General features: G+C 34.2%; 1 protein-coding gene across 2 annotated transcripts in view; it reads left to right on the forward strand.

The window, feature by feature from the left end:
* Positions 1–12,255, forward strand: part of GUCY1A2 (guanylate cyclase 1 soluble subunit alpha 2) — a 424,115-nt gene that overhangs the window by 235,507 nt on the left and 176,353 nt on the right. For both annotated transcript variants that reach the window (XM_056794443.1, XM_056794444.1), the window contains exon 5: positions 11,219–11,704. In XM_056794443.1, coding sequence (XP_056650421.1) covers positions 11,219–11,704 — 486 coding nt within the window. The remainder of the gene's footprint in view (positions 1–11,218; positions 11,705–12,255) is intronic.

The raw sequence follows: 12,255 nt of genomic DNA on the forward strand, positions 1-12,255 counted from the left end.
TTGGGGATTTTATGTTTGAATTGATGGTTGATTTAATGAGTAGACCATGCAATTTGATAGATAGACTGTCCAATAGATCTAATGCTAGGAATGTAGGAAAATGAAGTTTGAGGTGAGAAACCTGGGAGAATAGAGAAAATTTTAGAGGCATTATTCTTACTGTTAGTGAAATGGCAAAAAAATGGTTTTCTTAAAGGACTGGGATTTCAAAGATAAAGAGTCTTAGAAGTGACATAATTATATGACAGAGTATGGTATAATAATATTTCATAGCCAGTCATAAATTTTTCATAAATATATTTAAATAACTTTCACAAGGGCCATCATTTCCACTGGGATATAAAATGGCAGTATTTTGACAGGGGAAGAGGAGAGGCATGAAGGTATGGCCTGTAAGCATCTGACAAAGTTGGCAGAAAGTATAGAACCTCTTTTTCCTCAGATTGAATATGATATGTTATATATAAAATTAGAAAATACAATTTTAATTCAGGCTGGAAAGTAGTACATGTATACAATGATTTATAACTTCTATCTTTAAATAATATCCAGTATACTATAATAGAAAAAGGAATGTCTCTAAAGAGCCAGAAAATCTGTGAGTAAGCCCTGTTTTTTATAGGTATTGACTTTGTGACTGGGGGCAAATAACTTAACCTCTTGGTGCTCTATGCAACTCTCTAAGATTATACATTCCAGGGAAGGTGCTGCATTACTAGAGGGTGTTTTATAACTGGGAATTCCCTATTCCAATGCAATCATAGGTCTAATCCCTGTCCCTTTTTCTAACTTTAATCATATGCTAAGCACAGAACATAATGAAGAGTCTCAGACATCTTAAGAGGGAAAAAAAGAAATTCATGTTAAAATGCTGAACATAAGCATTTTGCATTTTAGAATTTACACCATAAAGTCCCCAAGCATTTCCTGATATGCCTCTTTCAACTTTAAAGTATAAACCTGTCTCCTTTAAATATAATATGAGCCCTGCTGTGATTTGAAAGGAAAAATAGTATCTAATCTAAGACCATTAAATCTGTGTGGTTATGTGGTTTAGTAATTTTTTTTACAAAGATAAGATTCAAACACATCTTTCTGAATGAAATTCAGACTTCAGTATAGAAATGCAACTCTAAAAACATGAGGAAATGAACTGAGCATATGGAGATCAAATATCAAAAGAGATTCTCTTTATTGAATTCATGAATTCTTCAAATGACTGAGACTTTTACATTTGTGTATACTTTTTCTGCCATGCAGTTGACTGACCCTCAATACCTTACACAGGTATTGCTAGGGCTAAAAGTATTCATGCCTAATGGGTCAGCTTTCTGGTGATGTATCATTCTGAATTTATTTGTAATTATCTACAATGGATAAGAAATGCAAAATCCTCATCCAGGTCCCTACTTAAAGTCTTTCTTGATTGGTAGCCAGAGATTGGGGTCCACTGGCAGAGAGTGATTAAGAACCCAATATCATTGTCACATAATAAGAGTACCCAATTAAGAACTGACTGAATGGAGGAATTCATCAATAAGTGATGAGAAGAGTACTGTACTTTAGCTCAATAAAAATCAGATTTCAGAGTATCTTACCATTAGCAGCTGGATTCAATTTCAAATCAAGCAATCTGAGTTCAAATTCTATCTTTGATTTTTATTAGATATGTAAGCCTGAGCAAGTCATTTAAAGCTCCGAACCTCAGACAACCATTTCAGCATTATCTTAGGTAGTACAGTAACTATTATAAATATGTAATGTTTTCTCCTATAAAACTTAGGATCTAACTTGTGGAGTCCTTTTTTGTCTCATCCCTGAAACAAGAGTTCTATTTAGATTTTCAGGTTCATCTTCAAAGGTAATATTGTGTGGTGGAATGAATATAAGGAAAAATAATCACAATCCAGGATTTACTCTTTTATTAGTAATGGGACCAAGGGCAAGATCTCTGTAGGCTTTAATTGTTATTATTTGTAAAATGACTAGGTTAGATTTATGAACATAAGAATTTGTTAGATTTCATTAGATTATGCATTTCAACATTTTGACAACAGAGGGAAAAATAAAGATATCATTCATGTGGTTCTTTTTTTTTATTAGATTTTGAAAAGGTTCTTCAATAATTTAGAACATAATGTATAAAGATAGAGAGTATATCTGTGATTTAATTTTCAGACAGAATTCCTGCATAAGGAAACTCTGCCTAGTGTAGGTAAGCAATTTCTTTCTAACAATCTTCAAAAGCTGTCTAGATCACCTGGAGGCCAAATGACTTGCCTAAGGTCATACAACCACTGTGCCAAAAGAATTGTGATTTTATCTCTGTGTATATCTTCTCCACCCAGATAGATATCAACTCCTCCATGCTCTTAGCAGGCAGTTTCCTACTTTGCAATGACCAATAAATTTATGACTTATAGGATCAGACAAATAGAGAGACAAGAAATTAATATAATAAAAAAGGAAACAAACTAACAAATAAAAAAAAAACAAATAAATGAAATCACTCATCCAGCAGTCAAATCTCTGAGAATGAATACTTCTGAATTTATCTAAGCTGGTCCTTCAATAACATTATTTGACAAGATCCTTTTCTTTTTTGTTTCAGTTTACAGGGTCTTCTAGAATTTGTACTCTTTTGATATCACCTTTACAATCATGTGATCCCTTTCATAACTTTCTTATTCTACTTCCTGAATTAACTGATTAGCATAGTAAAGAGTTTGGCAAAAGGGGAAAAGATAATCTTTAAAAAATGGAAAGACTGTCGAATGTTCAATATGAGGAAATCCAGAAAGTGTGGTCTTCTAGGCACAACTCGGATATACACTTGGATTAAAAAGACCTCAGGGGTCTGATTTATGGAACTCTAAGGCCAATAAATGGCTAATAAAGTTCTTCAAAAGTAGAATGCAAACTAGAGAATCAGTAGGACTATAGAATATAAAATTTCCTTAATGATGAGAAGAAGCAATCGTTGCCTTATTGCTGTGTTAGGGAACCTATGGCATGTATTCTGGAGCATGCCAGAGGGGGCTGCTGCCTTCCCCTTCTCCACACATGCCTGAGGACATTTCTCCCATCACCTTCTCCTCTGCCCAGCAGCCCAGTGGGAGAGCTTCCTCCCTCTCCTGTCTGGTGCAAAACAGGGAACTCACATGTGGCATGAAGATTGTAGTTTGAGGATTCGATCTCTAAAAGATTCATCTTCACGTCCTTTGTATATAATAAAGGACATATGAGATACAGCATGATATACTTGATAGTGTACATCAGAGTTAGGGAGACCTGGATTCAAGCTATGCTTTTGACATACTGACCCACTTAACTTGTCAATACCTTAGGCAATTCTTTAAAAATAAGTTTTTTATAGAAATTCAATTTTTTAAAGGTCTGAATTCTCTCTCAATTCCCCTCCTTTATCCATAAAGCAAGAAAAAAAACTCACTACAAATATAGTTAAAAATAAAAATTTTCCAAAAATCCATCTAGAGACAGTGTATTTTATCATGAGTTCTCAGGAACTGAGTTTGGTTCTTTTGTTCTGATCAACATTCCCAAGTCTTTAAAGTTGTCTTTTCAGTTTTGTTATTGTGTAATTTTTTTCTAGTTCTATTCATTTCAGTATACACCAGTTTATACAAATCTTTCCAGGTTTTTCTGTAACCTATCCTTTTATAATAGTATTTTGTCATATTTATACACAATTACTTGTCCAGCCATCACCCAATTAATGGGCATTCCCCCAATTTTTAATACTTTGCTTCCATAAAAAAAAATTCTTTAACTGAAAACTATAACTTACAAAATGTTGCAAATCTGACTCTGAAGAGCTAGTCCCCAAACTAGGACTTCTTTGTACAGATGAAATTACAGGGCTGGGCTAGGAGAGGAGAAAAAGACAGGTCAGGGGGAAAAAAAACAAAAAAAAAACTGCTCACCTGGTTATAAAAGCTCAAGTATATAGACCAATTACTGAAACTTTAGACAATGTTCAACTATGAATATTGAGGAAAATAAAAATGTTAGTTGGGGAACTGTTGGTCAATATATAAGTGATGCAATTTGATACAATGGAAATAATGCTCAACTTGGAGTCATGGAGTCTTAATTCCAGTCTCAGCTTTGCTACTATGTTATATAAGTGACTTTGGGTGACTCATGAGTTGTGAGTCATCTCCTTGTATGAAATAGGATTAGGAAGCTCATTCAGGGTCAAGCATTTAGTACTTCTAGGACTTGAACCCAGGCTATCTTTACTCCATTCCAATCTTTTATCAACTATGCCATGCTCATTCTTGAAATTTTGAAGAGGAAGAGAATATTAACAACAGGGAAATTAGGAGACATCATTTGAGCTAAGCCTTGGAGGAAGTCAGTTCTAAGATTCTTGTCAACCTTTTATATGTAAAGCATCTTATATGGTATTGGAATCATGTATTGGATTTCTTAAATGTTTCCACATTTCAGAGTTTTTGAATTGTATAGCAAATCAGTAATCAGATATCTAATACTACAAATTTTTACAAATGTAGAAACATATTTGCCAGAGGCCCATCCCTAGTTTTATAGGAAATGGTTAGAGGGTTTAAAATTTTCTACATTAATCATATAAGATTATATGGTTTTATATTTTTACAATTAATACAGGTAGTATGTATGTGTTTATGTGTACATATATCTATGTATATATACATACTATATATGCTATATATACCACACTGCTGACTTATAAACTGCCTAATAGAACAAAAACACACAATTTTTGACATATTTACTGAAGAATAAACAGATGTGCCATTTTGTGGAAATAATATTACATCTGGACTTAGAAAATTGGAATTTGATCTCTTTTGTGAACAAGGGGATGACCAGGAGCAAAGAGAAATTTGAAGTTTGAAGAGATGCTGAGAAGAGAAGCAAATGGAATTTCACAAGACCTGGGGGGGATGGGATGGAGGAAAAGGGGATTTGTAGCTCTCCCACCTAGATCCAAAGAGACCCAGATAAGAAGAACATTTTCCTCCAACTGCTTTTGAGCCTGGATGGAATTCTATCCCATCCCCCATCTTGTGAAATTCCATTTGCTCCTCTTCTCAGCATCTCTTCAAACTTCAAATTTCTCTTTGCTCCTGGTCATGCCCTTGTTCACACTTTGCTATTTATGACCTGTGTGACCTTTGAAAAATCACTTCACTTATCTGGACCTCAGTTTTCCCATATGGAAAAACAAGGAGAAGGACTAGATATCCAAGATCTTTCCTAGCACTAAATCTTTTGACACATAAAATGCTGGTGATCTCTGAGGATTGGCAGAGAATGGGAAAGATGATATATATCTGGAAATGGACAGTTGCCATTGTTTTCCAAAGGGACAAGAAAATTGACTTTTCTAAATGCAAGTTAGTGGGCTTGATGCAGATTCATGGGAGAAAATCTTCTAAGGGACTGTTAATGTGGTAATTTGTAAGCATTTAGCAGAGGAAGTTGTAATAAATTTCTATTTGTCAGCACAGTTCCTTAAGACTAAGTTATGTTAATTTAGTTTTGAAAGTATACCTGAATTTTATCAAGTCTTAACTTTATTAAGAGAGGAACAAAGGCTAGATGACAACAAAGTTAAGTAGTTAAGAAAAAGATATCACATTGGACCCTACCAGTAATAACTAATGTTAGCCTTCGGGAAAGAGGAAAGTAAAGTGTAGGTTCCTGTTACACATTTTAAATTAATGATTTCTATAAAGGAATCAATGGCATATTTATTATGTTTGGAGCTGGATTACAGATTCAGGAAAAAAGTGATATGGATAGGATGGAAAAAGTAGCTGAAGCTCATAAGATGAAATTTAGTGGATAAAGTCTTGCATTTGAATTCAAAATATCAGTTGTACAAGTAGAGAAGAGGAAAAATATGGCTAGAGACAGTTTATATGAAACAAAAATCTTGGAGTCTTAGTGAATTATAAGTCCAATATAAGTCAACAGTATGACATGACAAATGAAAATGCAATTTTGAATTTAGTGTTCACAATGGAGAAAATGATAGTTCCATTATATGCTGTCATGGCTAGACTATTTCTAGCTATTGTGTTCAGTACTGAATGTTACAGTTTAGGAAGAATATTGATAGTTTGGAAGTGATACAAAGAAGAATAGTTAGGATAATGAGGGGAATAAAAACCTTGCCTTGAAGATATACTTAGGGCACTTAGGTGTCTCAGTAGGTAGAGTTTCAAGTCTGGAGTTAGGGAGACCAACGTTCAAGTCCAGCCTCAAATACTTCCTAGCTTTGTGACCCTGGGTAAGTCATTTGACCCCAATTGCCTAGCTCTGACCACTTTTCTGCCTTGAAACTGATAATTAGTATTGATTTTAAGATAGAAGGTAAGTTTTTTTTAAGAAACTATAGGATATTTAGAATCCTGAAGCAATGATATAATTGGAAATTTAATAGTCATTAGAATTGCTTAATTAGAGATTTAATAGGCATTGACAAGTATGAAGTTGTTTTTTTTTCCCCTAGAAGAGGGATTTAATCTTCTCTACTTGGTTTTAGAGTTGCTAAAGAAAGTTACAAAGAATTATAATTCAGGTTGCTAATATCTGTAGCTGTTCCATAAGAAATCCTTGGGAGGTTAGCTCAGTGAAGGGCTTCATGTAGAAGTTTCATGGTCATTTATTTAGAACATTGTAGAAAGGACTTATTCATTAATCTGCAGTGGATGATCTGATTCCTTGTTAGATTTAAAATGGTTGGGTCTTAAACTATAGTGATTAAAATAGTGGAAGATATAAATTGTGATAGATATAAGAGAGGGTGAGTAAATTTGACCGCAGAAACATGTTTCACTACAGTGTCTTGGTTTTTAAATCAAATACAAGGTGGTTGCTAGGGAAATATTCCCAATTATTCAAATACCCAAGTCAACTGGGTTTTATAGAGATTTTAATTAATACAAATGTGGAATTAAAGAAAAGAGAGAAAGAAAGAAAAAGGAAATAAGTATGAAGGGCCTTAAGCCAACATGGCCTAGACCTGAGTCTTGAGAGAGAGATCAATTAGTCAGTCTTTTAACACTCACTACAAGGTCTGTTTAAGCAAGGATTCTAGTGACACCAGGCCAGCTCCATCTCAGCTGACTTCTCCAGAGAGAGTTCCAGTCAGAGTCCTCCTTAAAGAGCCTTCCAGCCAGAGACTGTTCCAAAGGTCCTCTCTCCAGAGCCTCCAGAGGGACAGAGTCCCCTCAAAGGAGTTCCAGCAAGACCTCCTTAGAGATTGTCCTCCAAGAGCTTCCCTTCTCCAGAGCCTCTCTCAAGAGATTCTTCCCAAGCGACCCTCATCAGAGATCCTCCAAAAGGATTTTTTTCTCAAGAGATTCTGCTTTTTCTTACATAGGGTTTTTTCTCCTATGTCACCTCCCCTAAGTCCTTACATCTACCAATCACTGTAGACGTTTCCCAAAGGACTGCCCATCTGAATTCTTTCTAAGTCGACAAATCTCCTCAGTAAGACTGAACCAGTGAAAACACAGCTGAGTCAACTAATCTCATTAAGAGAAAACTTGCCCGACCCTTTTAGGTACCTAGCATCTCATTGTATCAATTCTAAAAAACAGGCATGGCTCAAAGAACTCCTTGCCTTATTATAAGCATGGGCCCAAGTGCTTTCATTGTTTAGCAAGGAGTTTTCTCCCCTAAAGCAGTCTTAAGTACGGGTGGAGTAGAGGTCCTCCCATAGCAAGGAGTTTTCTCATCAAAATGGGGAATGTTCCCAGTCCAATGGGGAAATTTTTAACATTCACAAGTCTGAGAAATTTCAAGGTTTACATCCTGAAAGCTCTTTTGAACTCTATAATTCTAAAATTCTGCCTTTTACATGGTTTTAGTTGTAAACTCTTACAAAATAGGAAATTATATCTTTCTAAATCATAAAACACTTATTTCAGGGTCATGCATCCAGTGTATACTTTAAAAAATAATTGTTTATTGGTAATAATAATAGCTTGTCATAGTATAATATACATATTTTAGTATTTTAAAAGTATTACAATGTAATCTTATTATTGTAAATTATTTTATTATACAACAAGCTAATAATTATGTTAAAATAATAGCCGTGGCCATTTCCCCAAAATTGATGATTAAATATTTGTGGTAGGTTAATGATTTTTAGTCCCTACAGTTTTATAGTAAATTTAATATTCTATACTCAGCCAAGTATGCCTATTTCTTATATATGACAGTTTTCAAAGTCTTTTAGGTTTAAAAGTAATTTATTTTGCATATTCCTTTTGGCCTGTTTCAATGTAGTCCTTGTATAACTGAAGATGGAAAAAGCTTTAAAAGCATCTTCTATTTTAAGTTCTCTGTTTTCCAAGATTTCATAACTGTACTTCTTATGTAAAAACACATCTATTGCATATAATTCACATCAACACTTTCCTAAATTAATAAATTATATGAGACATGCTTTATTTTCTGGCTTTGGAATTATAATGAAAAAGATAAGAATTTTAAAATGAAGAATATGTGATATTTTCTAATTAGAAACTGAATGCATTTATATGACATCCACAAATACTCTGAGGTTGTACTTGCTTACTTTAGAAATGTGTAGAAAAAGTCCATTTCTAAAGCTTTCTTCTAGTTATCTGGGGTTTCAGGTTTTGGATTTTTCCTCATGTGAAGAAGCAGAAAGGTTTTCTTCATTTTCCATTAAGACTCACTCATCAAAAAAAAAAAAAGAAATCAACTATGGGCCAACATACAGGTCACTATTAAATATTGCAAGAATCTGGCGTTACTTTGCCTTGGCCAAAACACTTCAGGAGTCTTGTTCAATTCTAGGAGTCACCTTTGAGGGATGACCTTAACAAGTTGGTGCTGGTCCAAGAAAGAGTGACTAGGATAGTTAGTGGCTTGGAAACAATATCATGTGAGGATCCATTTAAAGGAAATAAGGTTGCTTAAACTGGTCAAAAAGATGGTTTAAATGAGGGAAGAATAGGTGTGAGAGGATGTTAGAAGAATACACTAGTTTTTGCTTGGTCCTGGGAAACTAATGTTACAGTGGGCAAGATCTGAGTAGAATATAACAAAACCACCTTTCTAGATATGAGAGTCATCCCAAAGTGGTTTGCTATGGTGCATTAGTCTTCACATGACATCTTCAGAGGCTGGAGCTGTAGAGCTTGTCAAGAAGATGGGTCAGACTAGAATACTTCTTATTTTTCTTCTGGACCCGAGATTTTATGAAAAGTTGTAAGTTAAATCAGGTCAGTTTTAGAGGCAGATTCATGTAAAAATATTTTTTTCTGACTTTAATAGAGTTTATATTGTACATTGCCCTGAGTAATCTTCCAGAAACATTTAGAAATATGCAACTTTTGATACTTTTTTTACTACAATTAGAATTGTGAAGTGATTTCATTGGATAAGTAAAATTTCCAAAATTCTTAGATTAAATTTTGTGGGAATCTGGGATGATATCAAGTGATAAAAGAAGTTGGATACCATTATTTTTAATATTTATTTAGAACCAGAACTTATATACAAGGTTGAATAATTTTGGATGTGAGGAACTGTCACTGTTCTAGTAGTTCTTCTTATATACATTTGGAATTGGCACATTTTTCTCATAGCAACATTAATCTTAAATGATTCTGCATTCCCAGGAATTTTCTCTTTAAGTGTGAGACAACAAAAATTCTGTTGTGGGTAGGCATTGTGGTCAAAATAGTAAGGTTTAGGGTATGAGCTATTTCTGGGGGTTGTTTAAGAGGACATCTGAGGTATAAGAGGGAAAATAGCATCTTTCCTGTCTTCTTTTCAGGGCAGTTATTTCACTAGCTTGTGTCTAATATGTTGAACCTCTGTTTCTTGGTGAAAAAAGAGGATGGTGAGGGGGGAGGTCCTAGATTTAGAGCAAGAAGGTATTTTAGAGTTTTATGGGTTTATTTAAATTTTTTTTTAATTTATTTAGTCAATTTATTTAGTCAATTCCTTGGTTACAAGAATCATATTCTATCCCTCCCTCCCCTCCTCCCAGCCTTCCCATAGCCAACACACAATTCCACTGGGTATTACACATATATGGGTTTCTTAAGTGTTCTCCCTGCCTCAAATTCCTTCATGCTAAAATCCATCCTTTATATAGCAAAGTAATTTTCCTAAAGCCCAACTCTGACCATGTCATTCCCCTAATCAATAAAATCCAATGACTTCCTATTACCTCTAAGAGTAGATATAAACTCTATTTATCATTTAAAGTCTTTCACATCCTGACTCCAATCTTTCTTTGCAGTCTTATTACACATTATTCTCTTTCATGTGCACCACAGTCCAGTTAAACGGGCATTCTTATTATGTAGGATAGAGTAAGATTATATAGAGAGACATATACGATATATTTAGGCCCATCTGGAAAAATTATAATTAATTGTTAAGCTGTCTAATGTAATCTTCTTGTTATGATGCAGTTTTTTTGTTTAATAGGGACATATGATTTCATCAGTCTGGGGAATTTTTGATATAGAAATCTTCCTCCACTGCTTCAAGTCAATCATTCATCAATAAGTTATAGAACAGAGAATTGACCCCCAAGGAACACTGAGAGATTAAGGGATTTGCCCATAATTAAGCATCTGTGCCAGAACAGAACTTTAACTCAGATTTTTCTGAATGGAAGTCTATATCAGGCTACTTCTCATTTATGCATAGTGACTGCATTTTCCAAGTCTGTACTTAAAGAATTATAATTCACTTTCAAAAATTCACTTTCTTAACTATTTTTTCTATATAAAACCAAACCATACATACCTAATTTTTTCCATGTAGAGTATTTCTTTCTGACTAAATTGACCATCTTAGTTATGTTGCTATCATGTGGACAGAGCCCAAGTTTAGTATTATATCAAGACCAATAAAACCCCTCAGACTAACTGGTGAATATTTTCATTCTGGAATTAAATACATTTTCAGTGGAACCCACACTATTTTTCAAGTTCTATTTACCTTTCCTTCTTTTATTTTTCTCAATGACCCATGACACCAATATAGTTATGCAGAGGGACCAATTTTGATTTTGTATGTATGTTACATTTAACTTTCATGAAAATGAATTAAAAACTAGTAGTATTTTGCATTCTCTTCATCAGTAATATTAGACCCTCCTGTAATAAAGAGTACCAATCTAAATTCTGTTTTGATTTTTCAGGTAATGGAAGTCAAAGGACAAATGATTCATGTTCCAGAATCAAATTCTATTTTGTTTTTGGGCTCTCCATGTGTGGACAAATTGGATGAACTTATGGGCCGTGGCTTGCATCTCTCAGATATCCCCATCCATGATGCAACTCGTGATGTGATTTTGGTTGGGGAGCAGGCTAAAGCCCAGGATGGACTAAAGAAGCGGATGGATAAGCTAAAGGCAACATTAGAAAGAACTCACCAGGCTCTGGAAGAGGAGAAAAAGAAGACAGTAGATCTTCTGTTTTCCATTTTCCCTGGAGATGTAGCCCGGCAATTATGGCAAGGACAGCAAGTACAGGCCAGAAAGTTTGATGATGTCACCATGCTCTTCTCTGATATAGTGGGTTTCACAGCTATCTGTGCTCAGTGCACCCCTATGCAAGTAATTAGCATGTTGAATGAGTTATATACCAGATTTGATCACCAATGTGGATTTCTGGACATTTACAAGGTAAATATGACTTGGGTTACTTATATCTCTAATTCCTATTCAAAATAAATTGTGACAATGCCCATTTAAATGTCAAATGACTTGTGACAATGATGATATTTTCAGGTTACCAAATTTTTTTTGCAAAATAGATTTCTGAATTGTCAGTGCTACAATTCAGAGATCTTCATTTCAAGCACTTTTGCTTAAAAAGTCATTCTCATAAATCTACATTCATTAAGAATTGATTTCCTGCATTTGCACATGTGAATATGATTTTATTTCCTATTGACATTTCTCAGGCTTGCACATTTTTTAGAACTGTCAGTCAGAATTCATTACTGTAAAAAGAACAACCTCTGGTTTTGCCCAAGTCTGTGCTATTTATAACTTTGTGATGGACCTTTTTTAGAAGTGAGGGTTTTCCACAACATAAACTAAGTATTATATATAATCTGACAGCTAAGGAAAGAGAAGTAGGAAAATGTGTTGGAGTCTGCAGCTAAATCCCAGCTAACCTATAGTCGGCATTTGGAATGTTAAACAGTAATTAGCAATAAATACATTGGAAT

The sequence above is a fragment of the Monodelphis domestica genome, chromosome 4 (assembly GCF_027887165.1).
Source record: "Monodelphis domestica isolate mMonDom1 chromosome 4, mMonDom1.pri, whole genome shotgun sequence".
Taxonomy (NCBI): domain Eukaryota; kingdom Metazoa; phylum Chordata; class Mammalia; order Didelphimorphia; family Didelphidae; genus Monodelphis; species Monodelphis domestica.